The sequence below is a fragment of the Arvicanthis niloticus genome, chromosome 12 (genome assembly GCF_011762505.2).
Source record: "Arvicanthis niloticus isolate mArvNil1 chromosome 12, mArvNil1.pat.X, whole genome shotgun sequence".
NCBI lineage: Eukaryota > Metazoa > Chordata > Mammalia > Rodentia > Muridae > Arvicanthis > Arvicanthis niloticus.
Window position 1 is genome coordinate 1,992,335 of NC_047669.1, and position 22,284 is coordinate 2,014,618.

Below are 22,284 nucleotides of genomic sequence, written 5' to 3' on the forward strand. Positions count from 1 at the left end.
CAGAGAGGTAAAAAAGACCTATACAGAAAAAACTTTAAACCTTTAAAGAAAGAGACTGAAGACACTAAAAAAATAGAAAGCGTCCCATGTTCATGCTATATAATTTACATAGAATTAATATTGTAAAAATGGCCATTATACAAAAAAGTTTACAGATTCAATGCAATCACAATCAAAATCCCATCCTATTTTTTACAGAAACAGAAAAAAATTTCTAGAATCTATATAGAATCATACAATACCCCATATAGCCAAAGTGAATGCAAAATTTCTAGAGGAATTATCATTCCAGATTACAAGATATATTATAGAGCCCGAGTAAGGTAACAGCACATAGAACAACAGAATAAAGAAAGCAGAGACACGACATGTGACTACAGCCACCTTCTGATATAGACCAATGGGACAAATACCTTCTGGTATTTGACAAAAATGCCAAAAACATACAGCAAAGAAAAGATGGCATCTTCAAGAAATAGTGCTGAGAAAACTTGAAGTCCACATGTAGAAAAACAAAATGAGGACCATATCTGTCTATCATCTTGCACAAAAACTAACTGCAAATGGATTAAAGACCTAAATGTAAAATCTGAAACACTGAAACTGCTAGAAGAAAACATGGGCAGTTCCCTATAGGATATAGGTAGAGAAAATGAGTTTCTAAATAGAACTCCAGTTGTCTAAGAATTAAAACTAGCAACTGACAAGTGGCACCTCATAAAACTAAAAAGCTTCTGTAGAACAATCGAATGAAGAGAAAACCCATAAGATGGGAGAGAATCTTGCTAGTTATATAGCTGAAGGAGGCTTAATATCCAGTATATAAAAAGAACTAAAAATAAAATAAAATAAAATAAAAATCAAGGGTCAAGAAAAGACCTATTCAAATAGTGGATAATAAATCTAAACAGACAGTTCTCAAAAGAATAAGTCAAAATGGCTGAGAAACGTTTCTAGGCTCTTCTTCTTTGTACCTGAATAAATTTCAGATAGCAAGAACTGAATAGAGATAAAAAAAAAAAAACCTGCTGGGCTGAAAAAACAAACAAACAAAAACAAATCTCATCCTTTAAAAATTTCTAACATTAAGAAGCAGAAGTGGAACGAAACTATTATCACAGGGCTGAGTTTCAAAGGCCTCCCGTTTTCCCTCCATCACCCCTCTACTGGCTAACATTACTGCGTGCAAGAAGCCCATCTTGATTTTAAACTCTTTATTCTGATTCACTATATCCCTGATTCTTTTACTATATCATGGTTAAAATGCACTTGGAAATCTCTTAAGAGTATATGTAAAGTTTCTGCTTTAAAGCTAGGTCACAATTCTTGATTGCTATAAAAAATAACTATGTCATCTTTTCTCATATTATTTACAAAAACTAGTTTTTATTATAAAAGTCTCAGCATTATAAAACTCAGGGGCTGAAGATATACCTCAGCAGTTAAGAGAACTTGTTGCTCTTGCAGAGGCCCCAAGTTCAGTTCCCAGCATGCACATGGCAGTTCACAACCATCTGCATCGCCAGTTCCAGATCAGATGCCCCCCTTCTGGCTTCCAAGGGAATTAACAGGCATTTGATACATAAACAAGCACACAGGGAAATATTCATAAAGTAAAAATTAACTTAAAAACTAAATATCCCATTACAATGAACAATATGCATCACTGAAAACCTTTATAGAGACCTACTACAAGATCTCAGGAACAAAATGCCAAAACAAACAAAAAACCAAAGAGTACACTTGATAATTTGGTCTCCAGGCACTGCTAACATCAATTATGTTATGTGCTGGGTTATGCAGATATGACTGTCCAAACAAAATCCATGCTAACCCAGCAAATGGCCCCCAAATAATTCCTACTGCTTTAAATATTTAAAGGCCCCAAATAATGACAAACTACAGGGTTTGAAGTATATGGATATCCTCTAATATTCTGTAAACTACTCCTTCTTATAATATTTATATACTTTCTGTAGTAAGATATAGTCATACAACCCATGGAAAATAGAGAGATCATCCATTACCTCAAAAAAAAAAAAGTTATATTAACAAGTGGGAGCACCTAAAAATATGTTTATAAAGGGGTTAGAGAGATGGCCCAGAGGTTAAGAGCAAAGGCCGCTCTTTTAGAGGACCTGGGCTATAGCAGCCACATGGCATCTCACAATCTTCTGTAACTCTAGTTTTAGGGATTTCTATTCTGACCAGCACCAGGAAAAACACTCACATCATAAAAATTTAAAAAAAAAAAAAAAAAATCTGGGCATGGTGGTTCATCAGTCAAGGGAGCTGAGGCAGGGGGAATGCTATGAGTTTCAGCCAATTCAAGTAACATGGTGAAGTATTAGCCAGCTTGAAATACAGAGTAGGGCCTGTCTTAAAAACAATTCCCCACAGGAGGCTAATGAGATATGGCTCAGCGGTTAAGAGCACTGACTGGTCTTCCAGAAGTCAATCCCATCAACCACATGGTGGGTCACAACCATCTCTAATGGGATCTGATGCCCTCTTCTGGTGTGCCTGAGGACAGCGACGGTGTACCCACAAACATTAAAAAAACAACCAAAACCAAGAAACGGCCACCTCCCCTAAAGTTCTGTTGCTCCTCTTCAGTTCAAGGAAGGCGAAGGAAGTCAGTCAGTCAGTCAGTCAGTCAGTCATATATCTCTCCATTCTAGATATTTATTTCTTCAACATTCTTTTCATACAAAATTTGGACTCATCTCCAATACCCCACTTTAAGGCCGGAGAACCTTATACCAAATTTGAGTCACAGACACAAAACTACGAAAACCAAAGTCATGGAGTAGTACAAGAAAAACCTGGTGCTCCTTCCTAACTTTAGATCTCCAACTATACCCGGGATTTTCTTTTAATCTTATTTTTATGTCCTAATGCTCCGTGGGCCGCCGACTCACCACTAGCTTGCTGCCCTTCTGCCCACCGCAACTCCAGAGTCCGTCGCGAGCTCAGCCGCCGGAAGGAAGCGACAGCCGCCCACACGCCCGCCCGCGCGTCCCCCGAGTGCCCTTGGGCCACGACGCGCCCGGCTGTAGGCTGCAGGGCCACTGAGCGCCGCTGAACGCCCGGGACCAGAGCGGAGCGCCAGGCGGCGGCCTCCTCCCGGTTGACACCTGCGGGCCTGCGGCCGAGCCAGGCCTCGCGATCGCGGCCTCATCCTACCTGCGTTCCCACTACGACGATCTGAGGCAGCTGGATGATGTCGGCGCCCACCGTGTTGAAGACGTCCTGCAGTTTATTGATGACCGGGATCAGCGCCTCCATGACTCCGGAAACACTGGACCCTACTCAGCAGGCCACTGCAATGAATGGGGACGCGGCCCGCAGCCCGCTAGCTTCCTCTTCTCCTCCGCCCTCTCCTCGGGAGCCCGCACCCATTGGGCCGGGCCGCCACCTCCCAGCCCGCTCCCGGCAGGCCACGCGCCACGCCAGTGGTGGGCGCGCAAAGGCTGCCGGGAGATGTAGTTCACGCTGAGTGGAACGCGAAGGCCTATTCCAGAAGGTTTCAGGTATTGATCTAAACTGGGCGGTTAAGGAAGTGGGGTCCGTGAGTCTTAGTCTACTATAATCAAAACGCTAGAGAACAGATAGACGAATAAGGATTGTTAAAGTGTTAGGTATGAGTATGCCTCCGGGAGTTGGGACACTCCTATAAACAAACCATGGGAGACTTAGGCAAGAAGATACCAAAATCTGCGCTACTTAGTGAAACCCTGTGTTAAAAGAAAGGAATGGAGTCTGTTGATTAACCAATGTCACTTCCTTGTGAGAAGCAAAACTTTATGAAGAGCAATCAAGGAAACTTTAGGAAAATTTAAAGAATGTCTCAAGATATTTCCACTGCTCCAGTCTACCCTCCAAGAGAGTTTATCTGGTCAAAGTTCTGAGCCTGAATAATGAACCCTTAGTCTTAAACTAGACATCCGTATCACACACACCAAACATTACTTAAGGTACAGTGCAGAAATGAAGATTGATTTTCCCTTGTCTTTTCCTGTGTGCTAAGAGCTAAATTGGAAAAATCGGTGTACATACGTATTATCAAGCCAACATGTCATAGATTGTATGTAGTAGACATTTCTATTTAAATTATCTTTTCTCTGGTAATGGAGCACATGCAGCCTAATATATTATCACATAATTTTTTGTAAGACAAAGAATGATCCCACAAGCAGTGCATAGGAAAGTCTACCAATGCATTGCTGCCAGAATTGCCCAGAGCAATCAGACACAAGAAGAAAGCAACAGGAACACACACACACACACACACACACACACACACACACACACACACACAAGAAAAGATAATCTGAAAGTAGACACAAGCCCCCATTCCTAACTCAGGTGCAGGTACTATCTCCAATTGATAACTGTTCACAAAAGAAAAATTAGTTTTCTTTAATTGAGTCTCTTTTTTAGTGATGTTTTCTGAGCCTTAATGACGTGTGTGTGAATGCATGTGTGCATGTATGCATATGTGTGTACATATGTGTGAGTGTGTATGTGTGCTCAAGGAGGTGGGGAGGTAAAGTGCTCTCTTTGGAGCTCAGTGCTTAGTTTATCATCCCCAACACCATGGCCAGTTTTAGTCTTTGCATTAGCTTCTGCCTGCTGCAAAAGTTTCTCTGGCCAAGATTAAAAGCAGCCCACATTTATGGGTGTTAACTTAAGTATGTGGAAGGAAATATGACAGTATGACCATTTAGTAAAACAACTATTCATGACTTCCTAAGCCATGAATTTTTATTAGGATTAGAGTATAAGGCATACAATTTCCTCCTGTAGACTATTCAATCAAAAGACATTAATTATGTCCTAATAGTTGTGTGATTATTGTATGGCCTGGCACACCTCACCTGGCAGGTCAGTTTTGTAGTATGCAGGGTGGAGGACTGGGTAAGATCATTAATGTATTTTCTTGCCTAAAAGCCTGCATAGGATCTCCAAGAAATATAAAATATGGACACCAGGGAATTTCCTAGACAGTTTAGGATTGATTTTTTTCTTGCAGTGAAAGTGTGCGGTGTTTCTGCCACAGCCTCGTGAGTAACCAAGGATGATGGCAGTAGCCTGTGTTGTGGACACTTCTGGGGGCTCCCTGACCAATGATTTCTAGGAAGGCATCTAACGCTCACACTGTAATTTTTACTCAGTAGCCCGTGTTGTCTGGGAGTAACACTGTCTGTGTGTGCATGGTGCTTCTGTTCAAACTCCCTGTTGGTTAAACTGATATTTTGAAATTAGCTTGCTAACTTGTGAGTTTCCATAAGATTTTTCATATTTCCTTAGTTTTGATTTGCATTTCCCAATTACTAAGGATGTTGAACATTTCTTTAACTGCTTCTCAACCATGTGAATTTCCTCTTTTGAGAATTCTCTGAGTAGACCTATTTTAATTGACTTGTTTGCTTGATGTCTACTTTTTTTTTTTTTTTAGCTCTTTATATATTTTAGATATTAGCCTGCCAGGAGGCCTTCCCTGGCCATTTGACAGGGTGGCCTGAGAGGAGACAGAGAGTCAGAGAGGGAGGAGTGAGTCAGGCAGGATGGTCTGGGGAACCTTGCAGCTCTGACTCACTAGTATTCTGGTCACTTATTTATTTATACAGGTTTCACAGAACACAGGCGGACTCATGGTATCTAAGAAGTACAGATTATATAGTTTTATCTCTGGACATATGTTTGACTTTTCATTACATGTCTAGGTTTACAAGTTCAGTCACAATTAGAATGTACAAATAGAGCAGATTATATTTTTATTATCAGCCCTATACTTCAATTTAAAGAATCTAAAGACCGTCTCCTACACATCAAACACTATATGACAGCCTGTTTTTAGGTTGGCAGTATTTTTGTACTTTGAAAACAGTCTACACGAACAGAAAATATCTGAACCAGTCTTTTTATGAACAACAAATACTGAAGCCTAGCTTCTTTTACTGTATGTTTCATTATCTATGCTACGAAGTAGGAAAGATTCCATTAAGTTCATTGATGTTATTTACTGAGATCTGTTCCTCCAGGGATGTAGCCTGTATGATTCCCTATATTAAACTGCATTTTCAGAGGGCTCTAAGCATATAATAAAGGATGTCTTGAGTCTGTAACCTCCTGGCCATTCAGTTTGTCAATTATCTGTGTTTACCCTGTACCAGTTATATTATTTGAGTTTGCTAAGGGAAAGATACCAAGAAGATTCCTGCAGTAATGGCCTCATCTAGCTCTGTGCTTGTCTGTGCTTGAAGATCTCCTTAGGGAAGGCTTCCAAATAGGACCAGATAAAGTTAATTTTAGGATTTTCCTAAAAAGACTCACACAAAGTTTTTCTCAGGAAAAGACATAAAATAAGTATGAATGCAGAAAGTCCCCAAGAATGAAACACACAGAGAACAAAACCCAGACAGGAGAGACAGGAGAAGAGCCATTGCTGGGACTGTGTCAAGCTGCTGTGCTGGCTCCATAACTCTCACCATTTCCAGTGGATATGGCTGTGTGGGAAATGTTCTCTCATGGTTCCTAAACCATGTGTTTTCCTGGTGTAGTATAACAGCCACAGGAAGGAGCCAGGCCGAAAGAGGCAGTGTGCACAACCCTTGAAAGAAGACACAAAGGACTCTATTAGTGACATGGGCACTGACTGACTTAGCATAGAGCTGCCCTGTGGTACCAGAGCTCTCCACAGGCAGGATTCCTCCCTGTCTAACCTGTGCTCCCTTTCACCAAGCACTCTCCCTCCTCCTTCCCTCTATCCCCACCCCCTGGTCACATCCTCTACAGTCTGCCTCTCAATTTCTTCAGAATCCACATAAGCTGGATTCCGTGGGAAAGCTCCTTCTAGGCTCACAGACATCTTAAGGCTCATGCCCTATAAATGGGACAAAGTGACTTTGTAAAGGAAAGATTAAATACTCATCTGAATGTTGGTGGCCATGCCTACTTGGTTTCCTTGCGCTTCCATTTTCCATGGTTTGTTATCCCTTACTTGGATGTGTCTCTTTTGCTTGGTGTGGGAGGCAGAAACAACCTGCTAACCAGGTGACTAACCTGCCTCCTTACCCCTTTCCATTGCCCTCTGCTGTTCCTGTTTGTGGCTATGGGTGCCTCCTGGGGCTGGTCCTTGGTAGATGGCAATGGTCCTTGTCAATTTCATATTCATAGTTCCATTACTGGGGACCTTCCATGCAGAATATTATTTGCTCACTTACAGTATGATTCATATCTACTTTTTGGTAGATTCCCTCGATAACATCACTAGCATCAGTTTGTCCAGGGTTCTGTTTGTTGTCAGAGTCCTCCAAGAAGGACAAAACATCCAGAAATGTTTTACTGAGTTTGAAATTCCTGTCTTCTCAATCTCAGCTTCCATATGATGACACATCCTTTGTTGGTGGTGGCGCACGCCTTTAATCCCAGCACTTGGGAGGCAGAGACAGGCGGATTTCTGAGTTTGAGTCCAGCCTGGTCTACAGAGTGAGTTCCAGGACAGCCAGGACTACACAGAGAAACCCTGTCTCGAAAAATCAAACAAACAAACAAACCAAACAAACAAACAAACAAACAAAAACCAAAAAATGAATGTGGGCAGAGCCAATTCACTCAATTTCTTTTTCTTTTTTAAAAAAATTATTTATTTATTAAATATACGTATATATGTGTGTATATCTATTCTATCTATCTATCTATCTATCTATCTATCTATATTGGATATTTTATTTACATTTCAGATGTTATCCCCTTTCCCCATTTCCTTGCCACCCAGGAACCCTCTATCCCATCTCCCCTCCTCCTGCTTCTATGAGGATGTGCCCCCACCCACTCACCCACTCCCACCTCCCTGCCCTCGAATTCCCCCACACTGGGGCATTCAGCCTTCACCCGACCAAGGATGATCTCTCCCACCTGTGCCCGACAAGGCCATACTCCCCTACATATACAGCTGGAGCCACTCCATCTCTTCTATAAAGGAAATGGAGGAAAGATAATATGCCATGCAGGTGACTTGATTGTTTTTTTCAAAGATGTACTATTTGCCCTGGGATATAATGGCACTTATTTTAGAAGAGTATATCATTTCTTTCCAGGGTTTCTCTAAAGCATGTTGTTCTTGCTGTGTTGAAGTTTTCCTCTGTCATGTGGCTCAGAAAACACAAAGTGTTCACCAGGCTGGAGATGGACCACCCTGTTTGACTAGATGCTGTTAGTAAATTTGCATCACTCAGATCTGTGCATGAAAATTTGTCTGCCATGTCCTTCACCTCAAAAGGTGGAGGATGGAACCACGACACTATATAATAATAATAATGATAATAATAATAATAATAATAATAATAATAATAATAATAATAATAAAGCAGTCATAGGAGTCTTATACAAATATATACAAATATCAATTTGTATACAATGAAAACCAAAGCTATCTCTAGCATTGTAATAATGTGGTCAGAGATCAAAACAAAAAACCAACACAATCACAAAGGAGTTTTGAGAAAGCTAATAAAGATCAGACCTGGATGCAACTTCACTCTCAGAGGTTGAAACAAAGGGCAGAGACAAAGAACTGGTTGATTGAAATGATGAACAAATCCTTGATTGAATCACCCAGAGAGGACAGAAATGATTGAAATGTGAGATATGGGAGAGACAAGCATGATCCATGGGAACTCTAGGAAGCCTTGAACTGCAGAGGGTTGAATATCCTCAAAGAAAGAAATTGCTCATTCCAGGACACAGACATCAACATTGAAATAAGAGGTGACCAAACATGGACCACCTTTTGTTTTCCTGTTGCCACATCCTGGGTGTGATGATACAGTCATGATCTTATGAGTACATATATAATGAGTAATGTAAGGAGATCAATATGAGCACAAGATTGAAAGAGTGATGCAGTCTTTTCCAACAAGGACAGCCTAGAACCAAGAGCTTGCACAGTGGATCTATCTTACCCACTAGCCATAAAGTACATTGGAGATCAACAATTCTCAAGGTGTTTCACCAGAGAGACAAGGGAAGATCATTCCACTCAGTCTACAAAGCTAGTATTACCTTAATGCCAAAAACACCACACACACACACACACACACACACACACACACACACACATGCACAGGTAAGCACAAATTCATGTACATGCACATGCATGCACAATGTATTTTAATATCTTTGATGAAAATCGACATGTACATCTGAAAATAGATTCTTTGGTAGCTCACACAACAACCAACAGGTAAGGAGGTCAAGGGAAGAGGCCATGCTCAGCTACCAAGAATAAAATTCTGTTATTTATTGAAATACACAGGTACATATGGTTGGCCTTCTGTAACATGCCAGTTCCAGAGATATGCTGAGCCTAACTAGAGCCAAGGTTATGTAGGTGGAATCTTAATCAAAAGGGGAGAATTATAGGCACATGACTGGCTGTGGCAATGTAACAGCCGATGAAAATTTTCCCAGTTTCCAAATTCCTTACTCTACACAGTTAAGATTTTAAATGCAATAAAATAAAATAGCATAAAGACAGAAGACAATATGGCAAAGAAAGAGGACCTATTTTTGTGGGTGCAGTGAACTTTATTGATGGTTGTTGGGAGCCGACTTTAGTAGAAAGCGGCTAGATCAACTTTGCAGCCATCTGGAACCATATACCCTGATGAAAGACTTGGTTGTCAAAAGCCTATAACAGCTGAAGCACACTCTGATAAATATATTGTTTATCCCACATAGCTTGTTTTGCTGTTTAGTGACCTCAGCTGTATGGTGCACGTGGTAAAATGTTTTCACCTGTGTTCTCCTGCTTGCGTATATAAATACCTCAGAATTCCCTTCAATAAGGGAGACTTGAGAAAATAGAAGAGACTGAATCACACCCTGTCTTGTCTCCATTCTTCGCGTCTCCTGCCCCAAGAGCCACACTCTCTCTTGACCAGAGCACTTAGCCCCAAAAGTGTTGAGGCAAAGTGTTGAGGCAGAATGTGGGCCTCAACAGATGGTATTCAAGGGGCTCCCTAGCCCCCCCCCCCCCTTTATGATGGGAGTCTGGGATGGAAACTGTAAATTGTGAGGGAGATGTTCAGTGTTGGGCAGGAACTCCTCAGCAACTGATGGCCTCTCTCTTGCTCATAGTATACTTGCTGGGGTGGGTGGTCCAGACTTTCTTACTCCTTGGAGGCCATGAGGTCCACCACCCTGTTGCTGTAGCTATGTTCATTGTCTTACCAGGAAATGAGCTTTACAAAGTTGTCATTGAGAGCAATGTGACCAAGCCAGCTCAGTCAGTCAACAGGTTCTCCAGTGGAGGAGTGAGGATTAAAAAGAAAAAAAGACGATTAGACAATATTGCAGCATAACCCCACCCAGTTCTGAGGCAGGTTTGTTTATTCTCACTTTTCTTTTAAACTCTTTTAATTACATGCAAGTATTTAGGTCAGCTCTAGGTTGATACAATAGATACAAATAGTCAAGGAACAAACAAGGAAATATACAAAGTCTCTGTGAACACTCTCATGATCACTGTTTCTAAGGGCTCATCAGGATGACAAAAATATCTGAGCCTCCTTCCCAGTCCTAGCCCACAGTCATATTCATGCCTGAGGCCTACTTCATTTTTCTAGCCTAAGACTTGGATTCCTGACTGAAATTACTTCTCTCTTTTAGTTTAAAATTAGATTCTTGCCTGAACTTACTTCCTTGTCATGGCCCAATGTCAGATTCTTGCTTAAAGCTCATTTCCTTGTCCTTGCCCAATGTCAGATTCCTGCCAAGCAGTCCCAAAAGCTCTCCACAGCAATGCCAGCCCCAGCATCAAAGGTGGAGGAGTGGAAGTTACTGTTGAAGTTGCAGGAGACAACCTGGTCCTCAGAGTAGCCCAGGATGCCCTATAGTAGGCCCTCGGATGCCTCCTTTAACACCTTCTTGATGTCATCATACTTGGCAGGTTTCTCCAGGCAGCGTGTCAGATCCACGATGGATACATTGTGGGTAGGAACACGGAAGGCCATGCCAGTGAGCTTCCTGTTCAGCTCTGGGTCGACTTTGCCCACAGCCTTGGCAGCACCAGTGGATGCAAGGATGATGTTCTGTCCAGTCCCACCACCATCTCACTACAGATTACCAGAGGGGCTATCTTCAATTTTCTGAGTGGCAGTGATAACATGAATTAGCTCCTGGGGGAACTAAGCAGTTTGTGGTGCAGGATGTATTGCTGACAATCTTGAGTGAGTTGTCATATTTCTCGTGGTTCACACCCATCGCAAATATGGGGGCATCAGCATAAGGGGTGGAGATGATGACGTTTTGGCCCCACCCTTCAAATGTGCCTGGGCCCTTTCTATGGTGGTGAATTTGCCAGTAGACTCCAGGACATATTCAGCACCAGCATCACCCCATTTGATGTTAGTGGGAGCTCACTTTTGGAAGATAGTGATGGGCTTTCCTGTTGATGATGAACTTCCCATTCTCAGCCTTGACTGTGTCGATGAACTTGTCATGGGTAGAGTCATACTGGAACATGTAGACCATGAAGTTGAGGTCAATGAAGGGGTCATTTATGGCAACAATCTCCACTTTGCCAGATGCAGAGAAGGTAGCCCTGGTAACCAGGCACCCAATATGTCCAAATCTGTTCACTTCAACCTTCACCACCATGTCTGTAGGATGAGGCATGTCTATAGGATGAGGTAGGTGCTGAACGAGAAGGTGCGGCTGTCTCTGGAACAGGGAGGAGCAGAGACAAAAGAGGACCATTTAAAAAAAAATGAACACACAGCCAAAATCAATGCCTCAAACAAGAGCAGTGAGTACAGGAATCAAAAGGAAACATAGATCATGAAACCCACAACAACAGAGAGTAAATCTCTCAATAGCAAGGACTAAGAGCCTAGGAATGCCCCAGTGTATCAGGACCCATGGTGGAGTCCAACTGCTCTCCATCCAATAAAAGTTTCTCTGCATCATCAGGATAAACATCAGCTCACTGCAGTGCCTTCTAATGAACAAATTTTCATCCTTTCTCTCAAAGTTCTTCATGATGTCACTGCAAGAGATGGATCAGTAACAGAAGAGAATAACCTAAAGAAGTTTCTCTATACAACCCTAGGAACTGCATTATTTTTTATCATGACAGTGAACAAATCCTTGACAACATTCAACCAAAGGGACAAAGGTATCCCTTCTCCCAGACTCTCAAAGGAGGGGGAAGGCTTGGTAGTTGGAGGAACTGGTGAGTTGGTAAGATGGGTCAGAAGCAGCTGGTTACATGACTTGGGCATGTCTTGATGCGTCCAGTCACCCAACTTCTCCTACTTTCTAAAGTACTGGGGTTTCATGATCTTCCCAAGTAGTCAGCACAACCTGCTAGAGACCAAACATTCAGACACAGGAGAAGGTGTGAGCCATTTGTGATGGGAAACATCAAATCTTGAGGAGGACATTTTGACTTTAATAACAGGAAACCCCACAGTAAGATGGGACAGACTTATAGTAAAAGGACAGACTGAGGAATTCTATATGAACCTGGATTAGGGACATGGACCTGGACTAGTCTGAGAGTGAACCTATGGCTGCTTTAGTGGCTTTCTCAATATGACCATGTGTTCTCTCAAACTCACTATGTCACACATCATTACCTCTACACTGATACTCAAGTTCTTTATGTTAAAAACCTATGGATGGACTAATAAAAGACGGTACCCTTTGTGTGATACTCCAATGCTATGGGCTGTCTTTAGTGGACATACCATGTTTTTCCATTTTGGAGGAATAGGACATGTTGAGTCCAGAACAGGTAATAGAATAGGCAAACTTTTATGTTCTTCAAAGCTTGGAGAATATAATAGTGGAAATGTATTCAAAGTGTACATTGTGATGAAATTTCTAATTTCCAACAAGTATTTCATACTAGCAAAACATTTAAAATCTGAAAAATTAAATTTAAAAATGTCAAAGAACCATGCTCATTTATGAATAAAATTACGAATGCTAGAAAATAAGTAACAAAAGTAAAAGCATAAATTAATCCAAAATCCACTGAAGAGATATAGATCAAAATGAATAAATCATCAAACAAACTCAAATTCAGTAGGTTAAAACAGATCAGGAGCCAAACTTGGCCTCTTGAGATGAAACCAGATCAACTATGTCTATTTCCAAGTGATCAGTAATACCAAAGTCTGTGTGACCTATGTCTGAGTCCAAACACTGCAACCAACCAAGCAACAGCTTCTTTGTCTGTAGTGTGAGGATAAGACCCAGACCCAGCCAGTGCCTTTAGTGGCAGGGTCTGCAAGTCCTCATAAAGGCTCCAGTGACATCATTTAAAAAAGTAGCTAATCATGCTAGTCACAATCACAAGAATTTTTTTTTTTTTTGCTTTGTATCTACCAGCACTGATTTACTTTTCTCATGACTATGACCAAATCCCTGAGAAACAACATACAGTACATAAGTTTTACTTAGTCTCTGGCTCTCAATGAACCTGAAGAACATAGCTGGAGACTTGAGAAAATGGGTCTGAAGCAGTCACTTCTGTGGCTTTCATAACCTCCACAAACAGCAGCACTCTCTCTATAAACCACAAATTCAGAAACAGGAGATGGTGCGAGACCTCTGTCATTCCAACTTTAAGGAGGACATTTTGACTATCATGAGAGCAGCAATAACATCAAGCTTGAACAGACTCAGAGAGCTTTGTGCTGACCTCAGTGAGAGGCATGGTTATTCATTAGTGGGAGAGTGAACACACAGGATTCTTCAATGTCGTTCTCACTCAAACCCTCAGACTCTATAATGATTCTGCCTACCTCAATCCTCCCCATCGCCACAGGCAACATACTGGATCCCCTTTTCTTAAACTCATATTAATGGGATGGAGGCCTGTCCTCAACATGCTGATTTCATGAGGAAGTGTGCTGTCCCTTAAGATCCTCCCAGGGTATGTTTTATCTCCTAAGTTGTATGGTGGCAGGGGATATTCATACTAGGATGGGAAATATAAAAACAAAGGGAAATCCCATGGGAAGTAACAAAGCTGATGGGTAGGATCCAAGTGCATGACATAGTCAAACTTTTTATTTTATTATTTTTTATTTGTTACTATATACATAGTAACAAGGTCTTAAGTTATAGAAATAAACCAATGTGCAAAATGTCAGAGATAAATGAAAGAGGATAATAGAAAAAAATGGATGATAAACAAAAACACCTGAAGGAAATGCACAAACTAAATTCAAAACTATGAACAGTAAATCCAAATTCCTACCCCAACACCAACCCACCAGGAAGCAAACTCACTGTGTTCAGGTCCATGGGGATCATAGATGTTCAATTCAAAATATGGGAAATAAAAAATAAAGATCTGGTATAGGATATAGGTCCTATATACCAGATCCAGGCCCAGCTGCTGCCATACCCAGGGTATTCATGCTGCCATGGGACTAGCATTTCTCACAATGTCTCCTTGTGAGCTCATGTGAGCTGTGACCTAAACACATCTAATGCCACAACTCTTTACTAGGTTCTCCTTTTCTGGCTCCTCCCAAATCCATGGCATGAAACAACTTCTGAGAGGCAGAGATTGGTTTGGCTCAGGCTTGGTTCAGGCACAGCATGATGGAGGGCTCAGCTGATGGCACTGGCAGCAGAGTGGGAGGCAACTGGTTTCAGTGCATTAACAATCTTCCAGGTCTCCTAAGGACCTACTGTCTCCAGCAGGCCACACACAGAAGAGTTCCCTAACTACTCAAACAGGGCTGACTAAGGGGACTGAATATCTAAACACATGAGACAGCACAGGACATATCACATTCAACCTGTGACAAAGACCTTTTACTGTTAATAGTAATGATCAATAATGACAAAGAAAAGGAAACAGTGAGGAAGATGTGGATCTCTGGGGTATGGACACTGGCTTCAACTAGTTAGGAAGTTATGTAGGGTTCATTAATGACCTTGAGACTGGGGACCTAAAATTCTGTATCAACACTTGGCTTTTACAGACTCATCATCTCTGCACTCAGGGTATTCAATGCCTTTTGCTTTGAGCTTAGGCTGATGGTCTTAAAGGATGTGGTCCCTCACTGACACTGAGATGATGTAAGATGTGTCCACTTTACTTCAGGGCATGTGAGGAATACAGACCACCAATGAAGAAGCCTCATCACAACTGTCCCATAGGATCCTTGTCTGACTTCCCATCAGAATCCCTAGATTTTATAAGGCAGAGATTGGTATTTATACTATTATTGAGAAAGTCTTGTCATTTCAGATTACTATACACAAAAATCTTTTATTTCTAGGGCCATGGGAGATGGGGCCATGCCATCCTTTGCCCTCCAAAAAAAGTCCTGGCTTGCATTATTACTAAACTATGGATATTGAGTTCATGTTACTGGAATTGCTGAAGTTAAAGCAAACCTACCACAAGATGGAGGGTAGAAGGAGGGTTTCTTTTTCCCTCCATTACTCAGTTTCTGTCCTTGCATGTTCAAATGAAGAACTACACTCAGTATATTATTCATTTGTTTTACATTCTTCTTAAGACCTGATCTTACTCTCTGCCCTGCATAGAGACAGAATAGTCCAAACTATCATAAACTGTCAGAAAAGTATCATTGAGGGGATTTCCTGCAAAGTTTTCTCCTTGTCTTCTACTGTATGTTTTGAGGATGGACAGATGGAGAACTCCTGACTCTCCCTTGGGCTTCAGCTTGATTTAGTCCCTGCCACTGACATGGGCACATCCACTGTCTGCCTGTATTTCTGCTTGTAGAACCCAATGTCCATGTGTCAGCCTAGTCCTTCATCTGGATCTTGTCCTTTCCTCTCGCCTCTGCAACTGGACCCAAGCCTGTCAGTCTGATCTCACACCCAAGCTGCTTTGCCAACTCTTTTGCATCTTGGTTTTCATTCTTCTCTCATCACTGCAGACTTTGTTTCTATTTCTACTTGCCTCCTTTTGAAGCTGAAGTATACTGTTGCCTCTGAAATCTTTAATGTTTAATGTCACTGTGTGACCTGTGGATTGCTCTCAACCAAGCACAGAGAAATGTGTGTGTGTGTGTGTGTGTGTGTGTGTGTGTGTGTAAAGAAAAGGAAAGTAAAGGAAAAGAAAGGAAAGTAAAAAGAAGAGAAGATAAAGATTGGTAGATAGCACACACACACACACAGAGAGAGAGAGAGACAGAGAGAGAGAGAGAGAGAGAGAGAGAGAGAGAGAGAGGTATTTACTGTATAATATATGACTGATCACTATTATTTGTAACTAAATTTGAAATAACCAAAGTTGTTCACCTCAGCAGAAGTTACCAATTAATTAAAATGGGAGTGTCTGACAAATTCCTGCCTTTGAAAGTTCTACATATTGTGAATTTGTTACTCAGTAGATTCTGATATTATGGAAAGATACAAAATGTTCCTTTGTATGCTTAGGATACACTCTCTCTTTAGGAGGGTACAACTGCCCATGAGTACCTTCCACTCAGCTGAGTTGAGTCTTGGCCGACTCTTTGTATTGAACAAATAGTGTTTCAGAGGGATCCAGGATTGGAGGCCAGTTGCTTTAGATGGCAATACATCGTGAACTGAAGTTTTTATTTTTATTTCTGCTCTTTCCAAATACTTCTGGGATCATCTATGGAAACCCTGTCTCTGAAGGAATTCTTCGACAGGGCCAGAGCACTTTCCTTGTGGTGTTGTGTAAACTATGTGAACTAGTGCTTAAGATCAAACCACCATGGCATCTATATAGATGGAGAAACCAAATTTACACAATATCTTCCCCAAAATCTAGCACTTCAAAGGATGATTGATGAAAAACTCCAACACAAGGAGGGAAACTACAACCTAGAAAAAGCAAGGAAGTAATCTTCCAACAACCCCAAAAGAAGATAGCTACACAAACATATTCCACCTCTAATAACAAAAATAACAGAAAGCAACAATCACTTTTCCTTAATATCTCAACATCAATGGACTCAATTCTCCATAAAAAGATGTAAACTATCAGACTGGATACGTAAATAGGACCCAGCATTTTGCTGCATACAGGAAACACACCTCAGTGACAAAGACAGACACTACCTCAGAGTCAAAGGATGGAAAACAATTTTCCAAGCAAATGGTCCCAAGAAATAATCTGGAGTAGCCATTCTCATATCAAATAAAATCAACTTTCTACCAAAAGTAATCAAAAAAGATAAGGAAGGACATTTCATACTCATGAAAGGAAAAATCTACCAAGATGAACTCTCAATTCTGAACATCTACGCTCCAAATGTAAGGGCACCCGCATACATAGAAGAAACTTTACTAAAGCATAAAGCACACATTGCACCTCACACAATAATAGTGGGGGATTTCACCACCCCACTCTCAGCAATGGACAGATCATGGAAACAGAAACTAAACAGAGACAATGAAATTAACAGAAGTTATGATCCAAATGGATTTAACAGCTATCTAAAGAACATTTCATCCTAAAACAAAAGGATATACCTTTTTCTCAGCACCTCATGGTACCTTCTCCAAAATAGACCATATAATTGGTCACAAAACAGGCCTCAACAGATACAAAAAGATTGAAATAATACCTTGCATCCTACAAGATGACCCGGACTAAGGTTGGTCTTTAATAATGACAAAAACTCTGGAAAGATCACATACATGTGGAAACTGAACAATGCTCTCTCTACTCATTGATGACTTGGTCAAGGAAGAAATAAAGAAAGAAATTAAAGACTTTTTAGAATTTATTGAAAATGAGGACATATACCAAAACTTGTGGGATTCCATGAAAGCAGTGCTAAGAGGAAAAGTCATAGATATAAGTAGCTACAAATAGAAACTGAAGAGAGCATACACTAGCAACTTGACAGCACACCTGAAAGCTCTAGAACAAAAAGAAGCAAATACACTCAAGAGGACTAGACGGCAGGATATAATTAAACTCAGGGCTGAAATCAACCAAGAGAAACCAAGAGAAACCAAGAGAAAGAACTATACAAAATGCCAACAAAACCAGGAGCTGGTTTTTTGAGAAAATCAACAAGATATCTATCTTAGCCAGACTAACCAGAGGGCACAGAGATAGTATCCAAATTAATAAAATCAGAACTGAAAAGGGAGACATAACAACAGAAACTGAGGAAATTAAAAAAAAAATCATAAGATCCTACTACAAAGACCTATACTCAACAAAACTGGAAAATCTGGATGAAATGGACAATTTTCTTGACAGATACCAGGTACCAAAGTTAACCAGGAGCAAATAAACCGTCTAAGCAGTCCCATAACCCCTAAAGAAGTGGCAGCAGTCATTAAAAGTCTCCCCACCAATAAAAGCCGGGGACCAGATGGCTTTAGTGCAGAATTCTATCAGACCTTCAAGGAAGACCTAATACCAATTCTCTTCAAACTATTCCACAAAATAGAAACAGAAGGAACACTACCTAACTCATTCTATGAAACTACAATCATGCTCATACCTAAACCTCACAAAGACCCAACAAAGAAAGAGAACTTCAGACCAATCTCCCTTATGAATATTGATGCAAAAATACTCAGTAAAATTCTTACAAACTGAATCCAAGAACACATCAAAACACAATCATCATTTATGATCAAGTAGGCTTTATCCCAGGAATGCAGGGATGGTTCAATATTCAGAAATCCATCAATGTAATCCACTATGTAAACAAACTCAAAGAAAAAAAACCCCACATGATCATCTCACTAGATGCCGAGAAAGCATTTGACAAAATTCAACATCCCTTCATGGTAAAAGTATTGGAAAGATCAGGAATTCAAGGCCCATACGTAAACATAGTAAAAGTAATATACAGCAAACCAGTAGCCAACATCAAACTAGATGGAGAGAAACTTGAAGCAATCCCACTAAGATCAGGGACTAGACAAGGCTGCTCACTCTCACCCTATCTATTCAATATAGTACTAAAAATCCTAACCAGGGCAATTAGACAACAAAAGGAAATCAAAGGGATACAAATAGGAAAAGAAGAAGTCAAAATTTCACTATTTGCAGATGATATGATAGCATACTTAAGTGACCATAAAACTTCCACCAGAGACCTCCTAAACCTGATAAACAACTTCAGCAAAGTGACTGATTATAAAATTAACTCAAACAAATCAGTAGCCTTCCTCTACTTAAAGGATAAACAGGCTGAGAAAGAAATTAGGGAAATGACACCCTTCACAATAGTCACAAATAATATAAAATACCTTGGTGTGAATCTAACCAAGCAAGTGAAAGATCTGTATGACAAGAACTTCAAGTATCTGAAGAAAGAAATTGAAGATCTCAGAAGATGAAAGATCTCCCATGCTTGTGGATTGGCAGGATTAGTATAGTAAAAATGGCCATCTTACCAAAAGTAATCTACAGATTCAATGCAATCCCAATCAAAATTCCAAATCAATTCTTCATAGAGACAGAAAGGGCAATTTGCAATTCATTTGGAATAACACAAAACCCAGGATAGTGAGAACTATTCTCAACAACAAAAGAACTTCTGGGGGAATCACCATCCCTGACCTCAAACTGTACTACAGAGCAGTAGTGATAAAAACGGCATGATATTGGTACAGAGACAGGCAGGACGATCAATGGAATAGAACTGAAGATCCAGAAATGAACCCACACACCTATGGTCACTTGATCTTTAACAAAGGAGCTAAAATCGCCCAGTGGATAAAGGACAGCATTTTCAACAAATGGTGCTGGTTCAACTGGAGGTCAGCATGTAGAAGAATGCAAATCGATCTATTCTTATCTCCTTGTACAAAGCTCAAGTCCAAGTGGATAAAGGACCTTCACTTAAAACCAGATACACTGAAACTAATAGAAGAGAAGGTGGGGGAAGACTCTCAAATAACTATGCACAGGGAAAAAGTTCCTAAACAGAATACCAATGGCTTATGCTCTAAGATCAAGAATTGACAAATGGGACCTCATAAAATTTCAAAGCTTCTGTAAGGCAAAGGACACTGTCAGTCAATAGGACCAAATGGCAACCAACAGATTCGGAAAAGATCTTTACCTAACCTACACCTGATAGAGGGCTAATATCATATATATATATATATATATATATATATATATATATATATATATATATATATATAAAGAAATTAGACTCCAGACAACCAAATAACCCTATTAAAAATGGGGTACAGAGCTAAACAAACAATTCTCAAGTGAGGAAACTTGAATGGCCGAGAAGCACCTAAAGAAATGCTCAACATCCTTAGTCATCAGGTAAATGCAAATCAAAACAACCCTGAGATTCTACCTCACACCAGTCAGAATTGCTAAGATCAAAAACTCAGTGGGATTGCCAGATGGTACAACCTCTCTGGAAGTCAGTCTGTCAGTTCCTCAGAAAATTGGACATAGCATTACCTGAGGACCCAGCTATACCACTCCTGGGAATATATTCAAAAGATGCTCCAACATATAACATGGACACATGCTCCACTATGTTCATAACAGCCTTATTTATAATAGCCAGAAGGTGGAAACAACCCAGATGTCCTTCAACAGAGGAATTGATACCAAAAATACGGTACATTTACACAATGATTGAGTATTACTCAGCTATTAAAAACAATGAATTTTAGAAATTCTTAGGTAAATGGATGGAACTAGAAAATATCATCCTGAGTGAGGTAACCCAATCACAAGAGAACACACATGGTATTCACTCACTGATAATTCTGTATTAGTCCAGAAGCTTGAAATAGCCAAGATTCAACTCACAGACCACATGAAGCTTATGAAGAAGGAAGACCAAGTGTGGGTGCTTCAGTCCTTCTTAGAAGGAGTAACAAAATAGTCAAGGGAGCAAATATGGAGACAAAGTGTGGGACAGAACCTGAAGGAGGGGACATCTGGAGGCCATTCTACCTGGGTATCCATCCTACGTGCAGTCACCAAAGGTAGATGCTGATGTGGATGTGAGGAAGTGCATGCTGACAGGAGCCTGATATAAGTGTCTCTTTTGAGGTCTACCAGAGTCTGACATATTTAGAGGCGGATGCTCACAGCTAACCATTAAACTGATCAAGGGTTTCCCAATGGATGAGTGAGAGAGAAGACTGAAGGAGCTGAAAGGGTTTGTGGCCACATGAGGAGAGCAACAATACCAACCAATCAGAGCTCCCCAGTGTCTATACCACCAGCCTGGGAGCACATAGTGATGGACCCATGGCACCAGCTGTATATGTAGGGGAGGATGGCCTTGTCAGGCACAGGTGGGAGAGGAGATCCTTGGTTCCATGAAGGCTGGATGCAGAGTGTGTGGGAACATCTGAAATGCAAATAAAATATTCAATAAGAAATATTAAAAAAGAAGAAAAATGAAAAAAACTTTTAGATTTATAAGTATAAAGAGGAAGTTGGGTTAATAAAAGGCATTTAAATACAAAAATAAGAGCAATGAAAGTCTGTCTCAAGGAATAAGGGGAGAGTGTGATGAAGCTCTGGCATGCACACATGGACACATGTCTGCACACACAAATCACACATTTATACATACTACTATCACCACACACACAAATTAATTAAACCTTTTATAATGGTGTAACTATCTGTTAATGAGTCTGATGCTTAGAATTCCCAGACTGAGTCTGATTTCTGCAATAATTCTGCCTCCCTGACCATTTCCAAATGAACATCAATGGTCAAGGCTGATGGTAACATTTATTCTGGGATGACTTAAGATGTGTTATGGGATGTCTGAGTGGGGGCTTCCATTAAGTCAGCACTGGATACTTACAGAATAGAAATCTGCTGAGAAGTCAATATTCCAGCCCCATTCCCAGGCCTGTGATCACACAACACAGTCTCTCTTCTCTATTTCTCTTCAGGGCTAAAATATTTACAATAAAATAAGGATCTTTCCTTTATCACTTGCATGGAAGACATGACAGTTGTCTATCTTGCAAAGAGTAGGTACAGGAAGATGTTCATTTGCTCCACAAGAAAACACAATCTCAAAATTCCTCATTGATGGGCACTTCATCTGTATTGTTAGATGGCTTCAATGTCTTCTGATTGGATGCCAATATGGAGGAAGTAAAGTTTATGACGACACAGTTAGATAATGCTATGGTGAGGAACCATGGGGACTACACTGTGTGCCAAGCCTTTACTCACCTCATCAACAATGCTATATTCAGGAAAATGAAGTCTGTCTTTAGGCACCCAGACACTATGCCCAGGTAGTCACATGTAGAAAATGATTTTGC

General features: G+C 40.6%; 1 protein-coding gene across 22 annotated transcripts in view; it reads right to left on the bottom strand.

Annotated features, from left to right (window-relative positions):
- Positions 1 to 3,501, bottom strand: part of Dnm1l (dynamin 1 like) — a 52,725-nt gene extending 49,224 nt beyond the window's left edge. For 8 of the 22 annotated variants that reach the window (XM_034515329.2, XM_034515323.2, XM_034515330.2 and 5 more), the window contains exon 1: positions 3,187 to 3,427. In XM_034515329.2, the coding sequence (XP_034371220.1) occupies positions 3,187 to 3,288 (102 nt within the window). In that variant the 5' untranslated portion in view covers positions 3,289 to 3,427. Of the gene's footprint in view, positions 1 to 2,921; positions 3,013 to 3,186 lie in introns of those variants that run through there. The other 14 variants (XM_076942517.1, XM_034515326.2, XM_034515338.1 and 11 more) reach the window with 12 other exon arrangements.
- Positions 3,502 to 22,284: the final 18,783 nt, after the last annotated feature.